At 38.5% G+C, this 22,336-nt stretch overlaps 1 protein-coding gene across 1 annotated transcript in view; it reads left to right on the top strand.

The window, feature by feature from the left end:
- The first annotated feature begins 10,540 nt into the window (after positions 1-10,540).
- The window catches only part of ABCB7 (ATP binding cassette subfamily B member 7), a 50,767-nt gene continuing 38,971 nt past the window's right edge, over positions 10,541-22,336 (top strand). Inside the window, exons 1-6 of the mRNA XM_006917040.3 lie at positions 10,541-10,546; positions 11,949-12,020; positions 13,277-13,373; positions 14,644-14,738; positions 18,937-19,014; positions 20,833-20,919. Coding sequence (XP_006917102.2) covers positions 10,541-10,546; positions 11,949-12,020; positions 13,277-13,373; positions 14,644-14,738; positions 18,937-19,014; positions 20,833-20,919 — 435 coding nt within the window. The remainder of the gene's footprint in view (positions 10,547-11,948; positions 12,021-13,276; positions 13,374-14,643; positions 14,739-18,936; positions 19,015-20,832; positions 20,920-22,336) is intronic.

Genomic DNA, 22,336 nt, shown 5'->3' with positions numbered 1-22,336 from the left:
CCCAAGGCTCTGTGATGCTGGGGAGTATACGCTGTGGGATGAAGCTGGAGAGGTTTGTGGGAGCCTACGTACACAGCACCTTCTGTGTTATGTTACAAAGCCAATAATCGTAGTAATCGGAGCAACTTATTCTTAGGTACTTATGAGGAAGTCTGTTTCGAGGAATGTTGTCTTGTGGCAGGATCAGAGGGAGAATGTATTCATTCATTAAAAACTCAAGGGATTCTGATAATATCTGGACAAATGTCTCCATATAAGCTCGTAATCTGTAAGTGTCTGACTGCACAGACTGGTACAGCAGCGCTACAGATCTTCGAGCATCGTGAAGATGCCCTTAGTTTATATAATGATGCTGGAGAGGACTCACAATAGTACAGAGACACATTAGGGGTAAATTAATATGGACTATTTAAGACCCTCACGGCCAAAGCTAGTAATCGTTACTGAAGATCATAAAAGAAAATCTGAACGAATGGAGAAAATGCTAGAATATTCCATTTTATACTGATGTTGAGTCTCCCCAAATTAGTTGATAGCTTTAATGGAATTCCAGTCGAAATCCCTACAGGATTTTCTGAGGAGACCTTCCTATAATTATCTTGATAGCTTCTCCGGAAGAATAAACTGGTGAGAAAAGCCCAGAAGATTTTGGAGAAAAGTGCACTGCGTGTGTTTTTGGAGAGGGAAGCTTGTTCTACCAGAGAGTCGACTGTGTATAAATTAGAAAGCGTGGTACTGGTGTATGACTGCACAGGGAGATTAATGAGACCAAATACCAAATGCCGGCGCAGACCTAAATATAAATTCAGTGTTTGACACATTTTTTTCCCAAGGAGATGTGTCTTGGCAGAATCGATTTTATCAAGTGCTTTTCTAAGTAACAGAACTAAAGGACACTGGCTTTTATGAATTTTGGTTAAGGTTTTCCTGAGGGCTCGGATAACGTTTTCACATCTTGGTTTCCTTCACCTTCACTCCCATTCCAAGAGAGTCTAGAACCTAGTTTTGGCTAATCGTGGGTTTTTCCAATAATTGTCAGATCTTGAAAAGTCATATTGATCTTCATGTATTTGCTTATTCACTTGTTCGATGAACAAGTCTTTATTGTTGATTTATTTTTACCAAGTAATCTTTTCATTTACTTGAATGGAAGGAAGAAGGTTGAGGTAGAATTAAGTTTTCTTTAAGGCCAACTGTTAAAGTTCTATGAATTTATTGTGAGATTTAGGCCTTTGGCAGATAGTATTTTTGAACCGAAGAAAGACGTTTAGAGTTTTATTTTTTAGATTAATTTATTTAAAAATACTTTATTAATTTCTACCACCCAGAAAACACTGCCTCTGGCAGTCACCGATTTCTCCTCAGTAGCTATGAGGTTAGTTTTTTTCTTTTTCTTTTTCAGGTTGCACATGTAAGAGATCATATGGTATTTGTCTTCGTCTGAGTGATTTCACTTAGCATAATGCCCCGGAGGTCCATCCATGTCGTTACAAACGACAGGATTTCATTCTTTTTTTTACGGCTGAATAGTATTTTATTGTATACATATGTTTATATTCATTTATTTATCCGTGAACATTTACGTTGTTTCCATATCTTTAAAATTTGTTAAATCTTTAAATTTCAAATCAGTAGGAGAAAAAAGACTTAGATATTTACTTAGTAGTATATACAAAAATAAACTGAATGAATTAATGATTAAATATAAAATTAAACCTTAAATCAATGAAAACAAGTGATATGACCATTTATCTATTCCCAGGGTAAGAATGGATTTTCTAAGTATAAGAGCAAATAAATAAACTGGATAAATTTAATGATGTAAAAGTATATATTTCCTTTTCAGAGATGACATAAAAAGGATCATTTTTTGTAATGTAACAATCGATAGCCATAACATATAACAGCTCATACAGATGAATTCTTTAAGACCCAAATCCCAGTGGAAAGATAAAGAGGTTGCCAGGACGTTGATAGAAAAAGAAATATTGGATGAATAGTCAATAAGCGTTTGAAAAGATGTTAAAATTCAGTAAAAAGAACAAAGAAATTTGAGTTATAAACAGTAGTCGAATCTTTTACATTCTATTCAATTGACAATAGTAAACACACACACGCACGCACACGCACGCACGACACAGACACCAGTGTTCCTGTAATGAAATGATTCTTATGCAGTGCTATTGGGAATGTAACTTGGCAAAGCATTTCTGGAGGGCATTTTGCCAAATGGGACAATAACCTTAAAAAATGTTCATGCCCCGGGAGATGTCAACAAAATGATGGAATAGGTGATACCAGCTTTCTACTCCCCACAAAATGAACAGTTAGACAGCTACCAATGGAAAAAAAATAGCCCTGGGGAGGCAGAGTTCAATTAAAAACGACAGCGACACGGTGGGGCAAGACAAAATTAAAAAACAAACAACGACCACACAGAAAGAATTTCTGGGGCGATGGACACAGCTGCAGTGATGTCTGGAAAGGCGCGGCAGCTGTCAGATGAGCCATGCAGAGGGTGACGCCGGGGTCTCCAGTGGTCTGCTCTGTGGAGGACCCCAGCAGTCTTTGCTGCTGAGGACCTCAACAGCCCTTGCGACATCCAGGGCCTCCCTGCAGCTTTCACAGCTGAGGACCCCATAGTGTTTCTCCACGGAGACCCTAGTGGCTTTGTCCCCTGAAGACACTAGCAACTTTTGCCACTGAAGTAACCAACAGCCATCACCATCATGAACCCCCCACCCCAGAGAGAGGGACACTGCTGCCCCCACAAGGAAGAGTTGTTGCACTGCCACCGCCCTGACTGCACACACATGCCCTGGACCTCAGAATCGTGACCATCTGGCACGTGCTTGTGCTCCAGACCCCACCACTTTGGCTGCAAATTAATGAAAGCGATGGACCACATTGACGGAATGAAGGCTAAAAATCATATCAAGTCCATACATGCAGAAAAAGCACTTGACAAAATTCAGTGTTCTTCCATGATAAAAAACTCACATTTTCAAAAAATGAGATATAGAAGTAATGGACCTCAAAATAATAAAGGCCATGTGTGACAAGCCTACTGCTAATATATTCAACAATGAAAAGCTGAAAGCTTTTCCTATAAGATAAGGAACAAGACAACGTGCCCTCTCTCACCGCCTTTGTTCAGTGTAGGACTAGAGGTCCTAGCCAGAGCAGTCTGGCAAAATAATGAAGTAAGAGGTATCCAAGTTGGACAGGAATAGGTAAAATTGTCTCTGTGTGCAAATGACATGATTTTATATGTAGAAAACCCTTTACGCCACCAAAAAAACTGTTAAAACTAATAAATGAATTCAGTAAAGTTGGAGGATACAAAAATCAACATAACAAAATCAGTTTTGTTTTTATACACAGAAGAGCGAACTGTTTGAAAAGGAAATTAAGAAAACAGTCCCTTTTACAGTAGCATCAAAATGAATAAAATACTAAGAAAGAAATTTAACCAAGGAGGTAAGGGATCTATACACTGAAAACTGTTAAACATTGATGAAGAAATCGAAGAAGGCACAAATAAATAGATATCCCAGATTCATGGATTGGAAGAATTAATACTGTTAAAATATCCATACTGCCCAAAGCGATTAGCGAACTCAAAGCAATGCCTTTCAAAATTACAATGGCATTTTTCACAGAAACTGAAAAAAAAAAATCTAAAATTCATATGGTACCACAGAAGACCCTGAATAGCAGAAGTAATCTTGAACAAGAACTAGGCTAGAGGCATCATACTTCCTGCTTTCAAATTATACTACAAAGCTATAATAGTCAAAACAGTGTAGTACTGGCATAAAAACAGACATACAGACCAATGTAACAGGAGAGTCCAGAAATAAACCAGGCATATATGGTCAACTACTCTTCAACAAAGATACCAAAAATGCACAATAGAGAGAGGATAATCTAATAAATGGTGTTGGGAAAACTGGATATCCACATGGAAATGAAACAAATCAGACCCTTACCTTCTACCATACATGGAAGGCTACTCAAAATGGACTGAAGACATAAATGTAAGACCTGACACCATAAAATTCCCAGATGAAAATATAGGAGAAAGTTCCTTGACATAGGCCTTGGTGGAGATTTTTTGATGTGACACCAAAAACATAGGCAACAAAAGCAAAAATAAAAAATTCTCTTACGTATGTTGCCTCCTAAGAGTTTTACAGTTTAAATTTTAATAATTTTGTAATGTTTATTTTGAGGGTTTGTGTGTGTGTGTGAACATGGATGTGTAACAGCTAAGAGGTACAATTCATTCTTTTGTATGTGACTATCCAGTTGTTCCAAGACCATTTGTCGAAAGGAATATTCTTTCGTCTACTTTTTTCTTGTCACACTTGTCAAAAATTAAATTGAAAATAAATGTATTGGTGCATTTCTAGACTCTCAATTCTGTTCTATCGATCTAGTTTTCTTTCTTTATGCTAGGACCACATTCTCTTTTTTTAATTATTATTTTTTTATTTTTATTTTTATTATCTTTTATTTTTTTAGGCAAGACAACCCTTGGTTGACCTCACAGATTGCAAAGACCTTGTCAACTTACCATCCCTTATTATTTTTTTAAAATTTTTTTACACCTACAGTACCTGGTCTTCCTAGGTGGTCTCCCAACCAGGCCCGACCCTGCTTAACTTTCCAGATCAGATGGGATTGGGCACGCTCAGGGTGGCATGCCCATAGAGAGGACCACATTGTCTTAATTATTGTACTTTTGTAGTAAGTTTCGAAGTCGAGAACTGTACTTATAATTTTCTTCAGGTACACTTATTATTCATATGCTGGGTCTCATTTTCCTAGCTTTAATTATGTCACTTGCTCTTGAATCCTTTTTCGTCCCATTTATTTTTGATTATTAGCATTTTCTTCTTTCTTACCTTCTGCTCTTCTTAAGACATTATATGTTGAGTTTATTTGCCGTCGTTTATTACCTCTTGTTTATTTCTAATTTGAGCTTTATTTCTAAAGTATGTTTTTCTTCTCTTTATAATTATTCGTTGATTTTTTCATCTTATTTCTGAGTCTACCCAATTTAAATTTGTTGTTTCATATATTTTTCTGAAAAGTTTCAGCTTATTTTGATGGTTTTATAAGCATGTCTTTCTGTTGTGCTTTCCTTGTCTATGGTGCCGTCATTCTGTTTATTATTTTGTGTTTTTATTCTAAGTTTGCATTGGGTTTGATCGTGATCATTTTCTGTCGTTCATTTTTCTGTGAAATTGCCTCAGCTTTTAGAGGGAGGCTCGGTTCAGCTAGCTTTTCTGACTTTACAGAGCTCCCTTTTGTTATTTTCATGTTGTTTTCTGTGATTTCCTGTCTCTTCCTCTTACTTTTGTCGGGGCTTTCTTTTCCTTTGTTTCTGTTGTCCTTGTCCTGCCTCATTTTAATTCCACTTCCAGCATTTTCTCCTCATGGTGTCTTGAAAGGGAGCTCCGTTGGTCAGTGTTGAGAGTTCACGGGGCTAGACGGCTCCAGCTCCTCTAGAGCGTATCATCCCAGACCTCTTGCATTCGTCCCCGACTGGGATGGATGGGCAAAACCCTTCCAGTTTCACCTGCTGTTCCCAATTTGGCCACGGAGTTTTCAGTGAATACTCTAGAAGATAAAATATTATGCTGCCACTGCGCTAACGTCTCCTCCATCATGTTTTCTAACTTTTTTTCTTTATTGTGGTAAAAATCACATAATGTGAGATCTGCTCTCTTAACAAATTCAACAGCAACTTCCCATTTCCTCCTCCACTCCACCCGTGTCAACTACCATGCTACTTGCTGCTTCTGTGACCTTCACTGCTTTAGATGTCACATGTAAGTGGAATAATACAGTATACATCCTTCTGGGACTGGCTCGTTTCACTTGGTGTAATATCCTTCAGGTTCATCCTTGTTGCCACATATGACAGGATTTCATTTTTACAGCCGAAAACTATTCCATCGTAGGTATGTACATTTTCTTCATCCATCCGTGGACATTTAGGTTGCTTTCACATTTTAGCTCTTGTGAATCATGCTACAGTGAAAATGGGAGTAAATATCTCTTCGAGATCCTGATGTTAGTTCTTCTGGATCAATACCCAGGTCTCGGATTGGCGGATCGTATGCTCGTTCTATTTTTGATGTTTCGAGGAACCTTCGTACCATTTTTCATAGCAGCTTTCCTATCAGCAGTGCACAGAATTCCAGTTTTTCCACATCTTCACCAACAGTTGTCATTTTTTTTTTTCGTAACGGCCATCCTAACGGGTGTAAAGTGGTATCTCACTGGTTTTCGTCTGTAGTGCCCTCCTGCTCGTCATTTCTAGTTTGATTCTATCTTGGGAGGAAAAGATACTTTGCACAATTTCAGTCTTCTTAAATTTGTAAAGATTAGTTTTGTGACCTGATATGTGATTTATCCTGGAGAATGTTCTGTGTGCACGTGAGAAGATTGTATATGCCGCTGCTGTTCCGTGGAATGTTTTCATTGGTCCGTTAGGTCCATTGGTCTATACTGTTGTCCAAGTCCTCTGATTTCTTATTGATCTTCTGTCTGTACTTTTTTCCCGTTACCGAAAGTGGGGTATTAAAGTTTCCCACTATTACTGTGTTGCTCTGCATTTTCTCCCTTCCTTTCTGTCAAAGTTTGCTTCGTATATTTAGGTGCTCCGAAGCTGGGGGCAGATATATTTGTAATTGATATGTCTTCCTGGTAAATTGAAACTTTTATCATCATACAATGCCCTTCTTTGTCTCTCGTGACAGTTTTTGAGTGAGTCTGTTTGGTCCGATGTGGTTGCCATTTCTATGGAATATCTTTTTCTATTCTTTTGCTTTCAGCCTGTTTGTCCTTAAGTCTGAAGCGAGTCTCTTGTAGACAATGTAATTGGATCTTGTTTTTTTTTAATCCATTCAGTCCCTGATGTCTTTCAATTGGATAACTTATCCTTTAAAGTAATTATCGATAGATAAGGACTTAACTATTGCTGTTTTTGTTGTGTTCTGTCTTGTAGTCCTTTGTCCTGCTTTTCCTTTCATGCTTCTTTCGTGTTTTATTGATTTTTTTTGTAGTGATGTTATTAGATTTTTTTTTCATTTTCTTTAGTATATCTTCCATTGGTTCTTTTCTTTGTGGTTATCATAGGGCTTTCATAAAACATCTTCTAAGTTATAACAATATATTTTATGCTATTAACAACTTCGATAATTTATAAAAACTACACTTTTACTATCTCCCACACGCCTTATATTATTGATGTCACAATTATATCTTTTTATAGTGTATGTCAATTAAATATTTCTAGTTATTGTTAATGCTTTTATTTTTAACTGCTATACTAAGAAGAAGTGATTGTGGTACTGCTTTAGCATTATTACGGTATTCTTTATTTGTCTATCTACTTACCTTTACCAGCCAGCTTCATGCTTTCATATGCTTTTATGTTGCTGTTTAGCGCCATTCACTTCGACTCGAAGAACTCCTTTATCATGTCTCGTAAGGGCAGGTCTAGCACTGATGAGTCCCCTCAGCTTTTGTTTATTGGAAATTCTTCATCTCTCCTTCATTTTTTTGAAGGACACTTTTGCTGGTTATACTGTTCTTTGTTGATACTTTTTTCTTTCATTGCTTTGAATATACCATGTCATTCCCTTCTGTTCTGGAAAGTTTCCGATGAGAAGTCCATTACTAGTCTTATTAGGGCTTCCTTTATGTGATGAGTCACTTTTCTCTTTCTGCTTTCAAATCTCTCTCTTTGTTCTTGAGTTTTGACAATTTAATTATAATATTAAATTTAGAATCTTTTTTTGTTGTTGTTTATTTTGGCTTCTTGAATCTGGTTATCCATTGCTTTTCCCAGATTTGGGAAGTTTTCAGCTATTTAATTTTTATGCACCTGTCTCTCCTCATTCTGAGATTCCCATAATACGAACACCGATTCATATTATGGTGTCCATTAGGTCTCTTCGGCTTACTTTACTCTTTTTCATTTTTTTTTCTTTTTTTTACTCCTCTGATTGGATAATTTCAAATGCCCTTTGTTCAAGTTGGCCGTTTCTTTGTTCTGTTTGATCGAGTCTGCTATTGAACCCAGCTATGGAATTTTTCAGTTCAGTTTTTTTTTTGTATTATTTAGCTCCAAAATGTGTTTCTTTTTTTATATTTTCCAGATCTCTCTTGATTTCTCATTTCAGTTGTGCACCATTTTCCTGAGCTCATTGAGCCTCTCTATGACAGGTAATTTAAAATTTTGGTCAGGTCTTTTCCATATACCTTCATGTCTTTAGTGTCAGTTTCTGGAACTTTATGTTTTCCCTTTGATTGGACCTTATTTCTCTCTTTTTTCATGAACCTCTTAGCTTTGCGTTGGCACTGCACATTTGAAGAAATAGTCGTATCTCCTAGTCTTTACGCACTGGCTCTGACTGGAAAAGACCTTCACCGATCATTCCAGCTAGAGATGTTGGGGGCCCGTGAATGTGTCTTCTCTGAACTTGTGTGTGTAGATTTGTAGTTAGAGGGATTTCTGGTCTTTTCTTCCAGGGCCTCATAATCTCTTGCTCTCTCGTGTCTCTGAAACAGTAGCATGTCACTAAGGTACTTTTTTTGTTCTCAGCTGCCGCGTGCGACTATAACACGCCAGGTTTAATCAGTGCTCGGACTTAGGCAAGACAAGCCATTCCCTTGGGCAGTCCCCTGAAAAGCTAGGATGTTGGATGCATGTTTCACTTCCTTTTTCCCTCCTAAGGTGGAAGCCTCAAGTTAACACACCTTCTCCAGATGCTGAGTGTGCCTCCCACAGCAAGCCCCTCACTCTGTTACATTGTCAGCTTCCTCCAGGCATCCAAACTATGCTCGTTCCGTCAGAGCTGCAAGCCAGGCCAGATAGCTCCCAGCTCCTCGGGTAGCACTCTGAAAGGCTGGAGTATTGGACGCATGTTCCACTCCTCTCCCTCACTATCAAGAGAGAAGCCTCAAGTCGTGTGCCTTTTCCCAGCTGTGCAAAGCCGCGTTAACTGTAGCATCACACCTGGGGGAGAAGAAAAGTTGCAGGGTGGGGTGATCTGTTTGGGTGCTCAGTTCTGCTACCTGGGGGGAGGGACTCACATCAATAAAGTGAAATTGGTCTTTCTACTTTTTTCAGTACAGCTGTTCTAGACTTTGTCCTTGTCTAGGGCACTGCAGCATCTTCACTGGAATGTAGAATTCCCATGAAGGTAGTTTGCTCCACATATTATTGTTAAATTGATGTTTCCATGGGGGAAGGATAATGGGATTTCTTTTTCTGACATCTTGTGATGTCACTCCTTTAACTCTTCAAGAATGAGATATTGCAGAAAAATGCAAATATATGTATACAGCTTGATGACTTCTCACAAACTGAACACACCTATGGAAATCTGCGCCCATAATGCCATCATATTACAAAGACAGTTTAGTTGTGTGTGAAACTCTAGGTTTGACATTCTTTTCCTTCAGTGTTTTGAAAATCCTACTCCATCGTCTTTTTACATCTAGTCCAACTTGTTGAAAAGTCTGGTGTCCATCTGGTTCTTTTACTTTGTTGCTTATTCTTTCTAGACTCTTGTAGAATATATTCTTTGACGTTTCTAAATTTCATGGTGAATATGTCTAGATGATAGTTTAGTTATTTTATTTCTCCGCTTTGCACTGTGTGTTCTTCCAATATGGGATCATTCATGTTTCATTTTAGGATATTTAATCTCTTATTTTTGTAAATATTTCTCTAAGTTTTAATTTTTCTTGGCATCATATTGAATGGCTGTTAATACTTACACTTTTGCGTTTTTTATTAAAATTTTGTTACTTTTAAAACTAATAATGCTACTTGCTTTCAAAGCCCTTATTCTGCCACGTATCTCCTTCCCCAGACTATTCCTTTTTATTCTGTCCCCTGCTTGCCCTCTGTTATCCCCTGCCTCACACACGTTAATGTATTTGAAAGCTAGTATGTGCCTCTATATGCTGCCAACGAATAACACTGAAGGCTGCTCCAACCCAAAGGGAGTTCTCGTGGGGGCAAAATAAGGGAAGCCAGGTGTTCAGGGAGGTGCCACACAAGTCAAAACACACAGTCAGGGTTCTTTGAGAACGAGGCCCATCTTTCCCCCTCTGGTACCAGGCATGAGAGATGCCATTCATCCCCATGGCCACCTCTGGGGCTGTGGGATGGCAGATGGTAGGTGAACATGCACAAATGTCCGAACGCTCTCTGATGAAATTTGGCAATATCTTTCTTCATGATATCTCCCTGATTGTTATAAGTTTAGGTTCCAGAGTTCTAATTCCAGAAACAACAGAAAGTTGTTTCCGTGAGTTTTTGACAGCTTAGTCATTGCTTTAGCGGAGGCACACATTTCTGAAGTCCCTTACTCTGCAACTTTCGAGTGATGTCTCTTTTTATTTTTAACATCACAATTTCATGGATGCTTTTACCAAAAATCAAACATCGTGTGTGCCTTGTTAACAACAGCAAAGTTAACCTAGGCATTCAAGGTTATCAATCAGGAAGATGACGGTAAACTCACCAGGCCCCGTAATGTTACCGATATTGTTAATACCGACAATGGTAGGAATGTACGTCTCCGTTCCACTACTTCCTGGATGTGTGAACTTGAGCAAGGCAGCCTCTCTGAACCAGTATCTAGTCTGTAAAATGGGAATGATAATGATAATGATAATAATGATAATAAATACCTCGTAGCGCATAGTGAGAATGAACCGAGATAAGGTCGTGTTGGGCAGAAGACCAGCCAAACGGTACTTAGCGAACGGTTCTTACTAAAAACGGTGATAGCGTAACTGCTTCTAATCCCGATGCGAAAATACCTCAGCAAACTGAGCTCGCAGTGAAAATATGAAAAGTGGGTAAAATACTAACTAACTTGGCTGTCAATGAATCTGCTGTTTTGTTCTGGGCTAAGCATCTCCAGGGACGAATTAAAGTCGAAGGGCTTTTTTCTAGGTGGATGAGGATGGGAAAGCAGGCAAGACATATCATACCCTCATTGCATTTACCGTGCTGTGATATTTATGCCCGCATCAGTCAGTTTTAGATCATAAAGCATAAGGATCATATATTTAAATTTTTTGTCACGTACAGTGTGTAAGATAAAAACCTTTTTGCATTGCAACTGTGACTCCAATTTAAGAAGGTCGATATGGCAATTTAGAGCAAGGTTTGTTTACTCTTGAAACATTGCAAAGCGACTTTAAGGCTCTGGGTGCTTCTCTTCACGGCATTTAGAAAAAAAATCTAGCTCTTAAAAACACTTCTAACAGAGCTGTCAGTTTTCTTCCTGGCATTATGTGAAAATAAGTATGAGTTATGGTTATCTGATGGCATTTTCGAAGTGCTGTCGACAAGAAGAGTGCATATTTTTAAAAAAATGACAACTTTTCAGGGCTCAAACGAATAAATGAGGTAAATGAGAAGCAGGAAAATTAGACTTTTTTGTGTGTGTATGTGTGTTTGAGAGGCTGCAATATCTTTTGAAAATGTCCCTTTTTTATTTGAGAAGCTAATTCAGTTGTTTTGGGCAATGATCGTATAACCAGAAATCCCCAGCTGCATTCTCTATCATGTCTCTGATCAGTTAGACCCTGAGGAGATTATGGAGTAGAGGTTAGTGACCTTCTCAGGTTTGAGTGCCATTAGTAGTACTAAACGAACAATTAAAAATAGACAGGTAGAAGAGAGAGAAATCTTCCAACACGAAAAAAGAGAAACAAAAAGCAAGGATTGTCAGATCGCTATCAGCCTCAAATGCCATGTTACCTACCTCTATAATAGAAGTTTACTTTCAGCATGCTAGAAAGAGACTAAATGTAGACGGATAAGCCAGGAGGAGTTTAAAATTCACAAAACCAAATACAGGCATAGCTCATTTAATTGCGCTTCACTTTATTGCACTTTGCAGATATTGCGTTTTCATCGAGGCCAGACCCTCCACCAGCAAAGAGATTATGACTCGCCGAAGGCTCAGATGATGGTTAGCATTTTTAGCAGTATTTTTAATTAAAGGACGTGCATCATTTTTGTAGGCAGTCTTATTGCACACTTAATAGATTACAGTATAGTGTAAATGTAACTTTTCTGTGCCCTTTGACTCACTTTATTGTGATATTTGCTTTATTGCAGTGGTCCGGAACCGAACCCACAATATCTCTGAGGTCTGCTTGTACCTTCTTTAGAATACCTTTTCCATCTGGTGCTAGACATCATTTATGTGCCCCAGAGTTGGGTTTGCGTTTACATCAATATTCTCTTAGTCCGCACCTCTGTTATAAGCAAAGATCGTGTCACATTTCGTACCAAATGACTGCCTGTCATCAGACTTTGTTGGAATGCTTATAAAGATACCAGGGTATTTCGGATGTGACCTGCAGAATGAGCCTTGCAGAAGGAGCCGAGCAAGTGCAAACTCTTTCTTGTATGAGTTTTTCCAGGTAATTTACTGTTTGGCAGCAGTCTGACACATCCGTAAGAAGCAACAAACATAAACGAGCATTTATAGAAAAACGTAACTGAATAAAGTGGCAGGTTTGCTGCTGATGCAGAGTGTTCGGTGCTGGGGCGTACAGTTAAAGATGCGCTTGAGAATTCTCTCGCAAGTCTGTATCAGTAAACACAAAGAGCAAGACGATTAAATTCCTGCGAGTTGAAACTGTGAAGTAGCAGAAAATAGGTCCAGTTCCACTTTCTCAGCTTCTTTGCGTTCTGAGCAGTCCAGCTGCGGTATGAGAGGTGTGGTAACGTGTCCATTCTGTGCGTAGACACCGTAGGGCTAGGAGTCTTAGAAGTACTGAGGGCTTCACACCAATTTTCGAAGGGTCCGGGGTTCTAGTAAGCCAGCTCAATGAAATGAGTCACTGTTGATTGTTTCTAAAATGTGCCCTTGGTGAATTAGTCTTAATGTGATACAGTTCTCTTGATGCGTTTGTCCCCTAACATGATTTCAAAGGGGTCGGTTCTGAAGTTTTTTCTTACCTTTTAATATTGAGCCATTTGTTTTGCTTGTTCGGAATTTGACGATCGACCTGTAATTCTTTGTTACTCTCTTAGCAAACCGCATGGGATCTGCTGCCACTCGGCTGAAACACATGAAGCAGTGACCAAGTTTCACGATGATAAAAATGTCACGATAAATGAGTTTTTCATATGAATGGGAACATCTAAACTTACTTCATAGGAACTGCCTGAACAAACGTCAAAACTCTATGAAGAATCGTGCTGTCTGCAAAATAGGCCTTGCTGCTGGTGTCATGCCCCCAGAGACGGGGAAACGAGCAGCTGGAAGGAACCCTGGTCGAGGAAGAGGGGGATTCTGTGGATATTTTTTTTCGTGAGTTGGTTTTTTGTGATGGCGATGCTGGTGATTTTTGTGGCATTCTCAGAATTCTTGGAGGCTGCGGGGATGTCTAGGAATCATCTAGAGCAGAAGTTGGCAATCTGTGGTCCTTGGGACAAATCCAGTGTGCCACCAAGTTTTGCAGTGCCTCTGTGCTAAGAATTTTTTTTATATTTGTTAATGGTTGGGAAAACAATCAAAGATGAATAATTTTTGTGACAGATGACAATTATACGAAATTCAAGTTTCACTGTCTGTAGATAGTTTTATTTGAACACAGCCACACTCATTTATTTATGTATTACCTATGGCTGCTTTTACAGTACAATGACAGAATTGAGTAGTTGTGACAAATTAATTACAGGCCTGCAAATCCTAAAACATTTACTATCTGGCCCTTTAAGGAAAAAAATTTGCCAACCCCTTTTCTAGAGTCATCAGATTTCATGTCAGTGGAGTTCAACCTGATGATTTTTGTGGCTTAATTAACGAAGACCTGGTACCGTGAACTATTGAACATTTATGCTACATTGCCATTTATCCACTGATTCAAGAAGCTAGTTTATAGGCACTTAAAGTAGGTTAAATGGAATTTCAAATTACAACAATTTCTCTTTAGAAATGTATTGAGAGCTTAATTTTAAATGTTTTAGGTTTTGTAATGATCAGGTGATAAAAATATTCACACGTGACTATTTGATACTGGATGAACAGTTGTAAATGTAGTTTTGTTTCTACAGCTTCAGGAATGCAGAATTTATGATTGGCTCTCAAATCCCTGATGGATCAACAATTTCAAAATTGTTCTTTATCTCTTTTTCTTTTTAGGAAATGATTGAAGTGTCAAACACTGAGCATAACTCGGATTATGAAAGTTAACTATTGTAAAAAAGGATGCAGTCATTTTAGAAATTACTAAAGAAGTTATTTAATAGGATTATTTTTTGTAAAGATTGAATTCTTACCTTAAAGGGGGAATGTAATTGTAATGGAACGAGTTTCCATTTTCTTAGCCTCCTCACTTGTGTCTTGGTCATTCTCTCTGCTTGATTGATGGTTTTAGTGTTGATATTCATTTTCTAAATATTTATTGAATATCTACACAGAGCAAGATATCGTACATATGCAACTGTGTATTGAGGATTCATATTTTTAATGATCAGTGGGTAAATAGTGCTGATTTAAAAGAGAGCATGCATTATTATGCTCGGAGGCCACAGAATCCTTAACTTTTAGTTTTTTTTGAGAATTTCTTCTTTTTTAGGTGAAATAGACGTGACTTTCCAGTGTTATTTGCCTCTTCAAATGGACCGGCGGACAGATTGTCATTTTCAGTGTACTGCATTTATTTGGCGTGAGGTTAGATTGTTTATTTCAGGGTTTCTTGTTTCTGGAGGTAGGCCTGTGTCGCTGTAAACTTCCCCCTTAGTATTATTATTGCTTTTGCTGTGTCCCATAGATTTGGGGATGTTGTGTTTCCAATTTTACTTATGTCAAGGTATTATTTCCTGTTTTATTTTCTCTTTGATTTCTTCGTTAACCCATCGGTTGTTCAGTAGCCTATTGTTTTGCCTCCATGTATTTTTTTTCCCCAGTTCTCTTCTTGTAACTGATTTGTAGTTTTGTATGGTTTAGGTCAGAAAAGGTGCTTCATATGATTTCAGTCTTAAATTTATCGAGACACGTTTCGTGGCCTAACGTTGAAGTAGCAATTCTGGGAAATGTGCCATGTGCACTTGAAAGGACTGTATATTCTGCTGTTTTGGATGGAACATCCTGTGTATATCTATTAAGTCGATCTGTTCTAATGTACTCTTTAAGGCCACTGATTTCTTCTGGATTTTCTGTCGGGAAGATCTATCCATTGATGTAAGTGGTGTATTAAAGTTCTCTGCTACTGTATAACTTATCAATCTCTCCCTTTATGTCTATTAATATTTGCTTTATATGTTTAGGTACTCCTGTTTTGGATGCATAGATGTTTACGAGTGGTATATTCTCTTGTTGGGCCAATCCCTTTATCATTACGTAATACCCTTCTCTTGGTTCAGTCTTTGTTTTAACGTCTTTTTCTGTCTGGCGTGAGTATAGCTACCCAAGCTTTATTTTCATTTTCATGTACATGGAATCTGTTTTTCTCTCCCTTCATTTCCAGTCTGTGTGTGTCTGTAGATATGAAGTTATCTCTTATACGCAGCATATGTGTGGGTCTTGTTTTTTTTTCTTTATTCAGCTACCCTAGGTCATTTGATCGCAGCATTTAATCCATTTACATTTAAAGTAATTATTGATAGATATGTACTTATTGCCTTTTTGTTAATTGTTTTCTGGTTGGTTTTGTAGTTCTCTGTTCCTTTCTTTTTCTCCATCTCTCTTGTGATTTATCTTCTTTATCATTTTGTTTGGATTTCTTTCTGTTTATTTTTTTGTGTATCTGTTATAGGTTTTTGGATTGTTATCATGAGATTTACATTTAAAAAGGTAGACGGATAATAGTCTAAATTGATGACTGCTTAAATTCAAACACATTCTAAAAGCAGTTCATTTTTACTCCTCCCCCATGTTTTGTGTTTTGATGTCATATTTTGCATCTTTTCTCCTTTGCGTTTGCGTCTGTTAACCAGTTATTGTAGATATAGATGGTTTACTGCTTCTGTGTTTTAACTAGCTCTGCAAGTGAATGATTCACTACCTTTCTATACGTTTGCCTTTACTAGTGAGTTTTTTTTCTTTCACATATTTTCTTAGTTCTTGTTTAAGCATTTTCTGCTTAAAGAAGTCTCTTTAAGTTTCTTGTAATGCCAGTTTAGTGGTAATAAACTCCTTCAGTTTTTACTTGTCTGTGTGGATGACCTGGTGTGCGGGGCTGGCTTCTGGCCTGGCTGGCTGCGGGACTCACCTGTGAATGGCGCTGGTGCATTGTGTGTGAGCTGCGTCACCCCCAACCGCCCACGCCCGCAGGAACTACTTGAGGAGGGATGTGGCCTGACTAGAGCTGCTTTGGGTGGGCCAGGCAGGTTGGGCATCATGGGCCGCAAGGGAATCCCGGGGTGTGGTGAGGAGTGTTAGCTGGCCTACCTAGGTGGCAGGAGCGCACAGAAAAAAGAAAATAAATGGCTTCTGCCAGCGCTTTTGTCCCCAGAGAGATTTCCAACAGATCCCTGCACTTCTAGCTCCTGCCCCGAGGTTAGTCAGTGTGTCTCCTTCACATGTGACGCAGGTGCTTTTCGGGCCGCTGCCCCTGCTGGGACTCAGCCAGTGTGAGTTTGCGCTCTGAGCCCTTTAAGAGCAGAGTGTCGGTTTCCACAGCCCTTGAACTTAAGCCCCATTGGTTTCCCAAGCAAGATATTCGGGGGGCTCCTCTTTGCAGTGCAGGTCCTCCATGTTGGCGATCAAATGTAGGCCTCGGAGCCGTCACTGTTCGTGGAGGGCTTCTGTCCTTCCGAAGTGCCTCCCGCTGCGATCGGGGACACTGAGGGCGTGTGTCCTGACTAGGCCGCGTCTCCGCCCCTGCCACCGTCTCCACGTCTCCACTTTTGTCTTAACACCTTAGCTGCAGAAAACCTGTTCTGCTGGTCCTCCGGGCTTTCTCAGCGACAGTATTTCTGCATGTGGTTTTAGTTTTGGCGTGTCCACTGGAAGAAGTGACTTGAGGATCTAACTGCTTCGCCGTCTTGAACCATGCTCACTACGTCCCATTTTTGAAGTGAAAGATAAACCCTGAAGGGCGTTCAGAGTAGACACAGCCCTTACCTGAGAAATGCATCATGTTTCCGAAGTGTTTGTAAGTCTCCTTTTGAGAACTCAGAACGTTTTTCCAGAGGAAAAAATAATTTTAAATAGCGCCGGAACTAGCGCTCCAAAGGAGTTAACCAATTGTGTGACGGGTGTTTTTCCTTCAGATAATCAATATGGATTCTCTCTTAAGGAGGAGACGACATTGTAGAGGAGCATTTTGGGGGCTTTCTTTTTATCTGTTATTTATTAGGCTGGATAGTGAGTACATATGTGTTCATTATATTGTTTTGGGAACTTTTTATATGTCTGAAATGGTTTATAATTTGAACAATGCTATTTTAGTTCTGGAAGTTTACTTCGAATATGAACATTTAAAAATCATTTACCTCGAATCTTGATAATTATGGGAAATAATGGTTTGATTCGAAAAAGATAAAGAGAGAGCTCGAAATTCTGAAGGGGTTTTATGAGTAATTCCAATGGCATAGATTTGATGGTAATGATCTTCATTTTGACAAATATCACTTCAGAATGTATGTTTTTGCTGTTAAGTGTATCACCAACATTTACCTATTGACCACATACATAGGCGTGGTTTTGAGAGAGAAGGCGCATAGTCATTCACTTGAGAGAAGTTGGCAAATTTTGAAAGGCAAAGAAGATTAAATTGCATGTGCATGTACAAACACATGCAAGGTCATCTTGATGTACAGTTACTTGAAGTAGGCACTTACGAAAAACTGGAAAATGAGGGAGTAAAGCTCGCGTGGGATCTTAGTGTGGAGAAAGGCCGTGAGGAAAACAGCTGAGTTAAGCATCACAAAGGCGTCCCCGGCAGTGGACGGCGTGTGGAGGTTCGAGGGTACGTGGAATCGTGTGGGAGCTTGGCTTTGGCAAGACAGCGTGCAAACAACCATTAGGATTTTTGAAATTTGTATAATTCATGGAATGCCTTATATGTTTACAAATATGTATAAGAAATCAACTACTCATTACATTTCAGCTAAGAGCCGAGTTAATTTTTAAAATAATTTGGTTAGCTTTTTGTGTATGGAGGTGGTTTTTTGGTTGATTTGATTTTTGCTCTATTGCACTGTACAACATTAACTTTTATATTCAGACATTAATCCATTTGTAAAACTCATTTTTGGTTCAGTAAAGCCTAAGCATCACTTGCCTTTTGGGAGAGACTAAGAGGTAAATGTTTCTTCACTAAACTTCTGGTGCATTTCTGAAGGACGTGTGTCCGTTTTACAGATGCCTGTCTGGTATTGCCATGGAGAGGTTCTTTATACTGCCTTCTTTCAACTCCACTTTTGGGACATTATCAAGACAAAAAATTGGCCCAAGGAATCTTTCTTTGAAGTCCGTCGTCTGGTTATACAGAAGTATTTGGCAAAACTGATCTTGTGACCAGTATCTAAATTTAGCAGTCAGAGTAAGACTAAAGAGGGAGCAGATACAAGGGAGAACACAATAAAATATGACAAATGGAGTTAAATAAATGGAGGAGTTTTTTAAAAAGAGCATAGTAGCCATTTAAGAGAGAAGCGGCTGTGAAGACTTGGGAGTCTTCAGGTAACAAAGACCGAGAAACCCAGAGAGAAAGAGGGCAAAAATAAAATGCAATTCGACACTTTTAATGAGTGATATAATTTACTTTATATTGGACCATGCATTGTGTTTGTTATCTTTTTAGGCACATATCGAAAGCATAAGCATCTCTATGGTTTTATTTTGCGTACGTTTATAGACAGTAAAGGATATCTTTCCAACTGTTCACCCTGAAACCTCTTCCCCTTTTTTTCCTCTTCTGCAGATCCCAGAGTCCTTGAGACATAGCGCATGGCAGAGACTGGAAAAAGGCAATTCAAGACAGGTATTAGATGCTTCAAGGGTAAGATTAAGCAGACACTTCTACATATAGCTAGGACAAGTGTTTAAGCCCTGGGAGCATTTTCCAATTTATACTACATATTTCATATTTCCCGAAGGATTTCCGTTTTCATTTTTTTCCCTAAATATTGGCTAGATGGAATAAGAAGGTATGTTGCTGCTACTGGAAATGGAGAAAGAAATCTTGATATATTTCTGCTCCTGGAGAAATCTGAATCTCTTGAGACCAGTGCCAGCTAGAGTAACATTTTCAGAAAGCTGTTAGAAATGTAATGGCAGCTTGTTGATACTTGTTTGTCCTGTTAATTTGTATCTGTTATGGAGAATGCTGCAAGTTTTCAAGTGAGTAAAGTTTCTTTACCCTAGAAGATGTTCAGATGACAGAATTTCAAAGGACTCTAAGCTTAATTAGAATCTGTTTGGTAAGTGATGCTGAGTTCAGTGTTGTCGAGGGTTATTTTTCATTGCTAATGTTAGTGAAAGACACCTTTAAAAAATCTCAAGGCTTTAACATAAGACAAATCTCTAAGATAGAAAAAGGCTAGGAAATCAGAAGGTGGTCGAAATCCTGGGTATTTCCTTTATTTTCTTTTCTGGTTAACAGTTATTTGCCATCAAGGTACAAGGCATTGTTCTAATTTATGCAGAGGCTGTAGAAATGAATTAGATTTTCCATGATTCAATTAAAGTTTTAAGTTAAGGGAGAATGTGCTCATTCTTCTCATTGTTCATGACACCACTGAGTTTATTTATATTTGAATCTTTTGCTCTGTTGAAGACCTCATCATCTTGTGTGATATTCACTAGACCCCTCGATGTAACATGTCTCTCACTCTCACAGGGAAGCAAATGTCACAAAGAGACATTAGCACACTAAAAATTACCTTTTGGTGTTTTCCCTTTAAAAATGCTTTAAGCTTATTGATCTAAAAGTCAGTAACCCATTTATGGCAGTTGCTTTTTGTTTCTCAATTGGTGAGAACAAGGAGGCACTTTTTTGCTTTTTATAATTTCCTCTGCAGCTTGACCCAAAGCCGATGCTGTTATGCTTTGGTGTTGATACACATTGTGTTTATAGAGAACTTGCCCTTATTCATCAGTTATTATTATGACTATTGAAGCATTATTGTATTGTATTTCATTAATTTTTTTTTAATTGCGGAAGGAGATATTAGCGAGCCTAAATTTTAAGCCTAATTTTTACTCTCTTAACTATTAGATTTTCTCAAATTATTGAAAATTTGGTTCTCTAACCTGAGCAGTAATCTTAAGGCCTTTTAAAGAAATTATAATAAGCAAGATGTTTGCGTGTTTTCAAGGCTAGTTGGAAGATTTGTAGATAGCTCTATTTTACAAGCTGATCCAACAAGCATTGAAATCTACTGCCCTCCCTGTGTGCATGACACTGCGTGCGGTACGTGCCATGGGAGACGCAAGGCAGAGAGACTGTACCTAATCTTAAGAAATTGACCATGTAATAGGAAAGACAAACCTGTGCAAATTCCTGTAGCAGAAGGTAGACTGTCAAGTATTAAAACGTACTTTGTTTCTAAATGTATGTGCGTGAGCCAGAATAATAAGAAAAATAATCAGTTGTGTGAAATCAACTATTAAATTGTAAAGCAAGAACGTATACACGGAGAGCAAGTGGGATTTGATTAATTGGCTGTATAATACACTTTGCTTGCCCATGATACGGTACCAGATTGCACAGTACTGTAGTAGCAAACGTCAGTAGGAAAGCCAATACACTGTCAGATCCTGAAAGATCCGAATTTCTGGAATGGCTAACGGACAGCCTGATATCATTTTTAACTAGGCTCAGCAGACATGGCCGCTGATAGAAAAGAGGACGTGCTGGCATGGCCATGCAGGAGGGGGACTCCACACAGACCCGAAGGAAGGGGTAAGAGCCGATCGCGAGTAACTAACTGGGAGTTCGTACAGATGGCTGTGCTTGCATGGAAGGTATTTCAAAGGTGCTCACGCTCCAGAATATTTTGATCGACTCATGTAACTGCAGGTTTTCTAATACAAAACTGTGTAAATTGACCATGGTTATATAGATGAGATTTTCTCAGGCTTAAAACAATCGAAATTCATGATCGACTAAACAAGAAGAAAAATTATCAACCTAAACGTTTTTGTTCTTCATTTAAAATAGCATTGGTCGAGGTTTTCTGTTATACAGTCTAGCCTTATAAATAAATAGGTAAATTAGATTTAGCGCGTACAAGTAATTTGTGTGTGTGTATGTTTTAAGGTTAACATTTTTCTTTTGTATACTTAGTTTAGAAGAATCCTAGAATGTCTCCTAGCTTCATGGTGAATCTTCTATCTACGTGATCCATTTATTTAATTATCCATATTTTTTATCATCATCATCATACAGACAAGCTAATCAGTAGGCCACTGAAATCAAAAGATTTAATTGTATTATGCTTTTTCCGAGTGAGTGAAAATGTCATTGGAATACTGTTCCACAGGTCCGCATCTGGTTCTCTTTCTCTGAGCTTGCCTTTATTTTTTCCCCCGATTTGACCCAATAGTTTAGGTACGGTATCACTAAGTAGAAACGGTATAGGGTTATTGGCAAGAGAACAGATTTATGTAAAAGTGCTCTCTAAATTGTAGAGAGCTAAATATTAGTTATTTTATTGATAGGAGGCGATCGGTAAGCAAACCTTTCCAGTATTTTCCTCCCTGTTTCTTCGATCCCCAAAATAGCTCCTTTCTTTCACAGAAGTCAAAAACATCACTATCACATTTCTGTCCCATTTTTGTATAGTACTGCTCTTCGTGGCTGTCTTTAGAAACAGCAACATATAAAATCGAATTAAAAAAAATTAATACAAATACTGAGATTTATTTATTCATGTATTGTTCTTGGCATGTTATTTGCCAGTTTTCAGGATTGCCCGTCACCAGGGCCTCTTAAGGATAGTTGCAAATAATGCTCAAAACACACCAAAGATATGTTGACTAATAAAAGAAAAGCAGTCACTTCTCGTTGGCTCCAGCATTACAAACTTCAAGACAGTTTCTTGGAAGGGTTAAAGAAGTACAAGTTAGGAGTCGATAGTGGTCTCGGCACAGGGAGCTCGGCACAGGGAGCTCGGCACAGGGAACACAGTGAGCAGTAAGGTAATGGCCGTGTGTAGAGCCAGAGGGGAGATAGAGTCATCAGGGGCATTGTTTCATAAACTATGTAAATGTCTAACCAGTGTACTGTGTACTTGAAACTAATAAGAACATTTAAAAGAAAACAAGACATTTTCTTTGTTCGCCAGTAAAATTGGAGCGAGAATCATCATAATACTTTA

The sequence above is a fragment of the Pteropus alecto genome, unplaced genomic scaffold (assembly GCF_000325575.1).
Source record: "Pteropus alecto unplaced genomic scaffold, ASM32557v1 scaffold587, whole genome shotgun sequence".
Classification (NCBI taxonomy): domain Eukaryota; kingdom Metazoa; phylum Chordata; class Mammalia; order Chiroptera; family Pteropodidae; genus Pteropus; species Pteropus alecto.
This window is presented reverse-complemented; position numbering and strand designations above follow the sequence as displayed.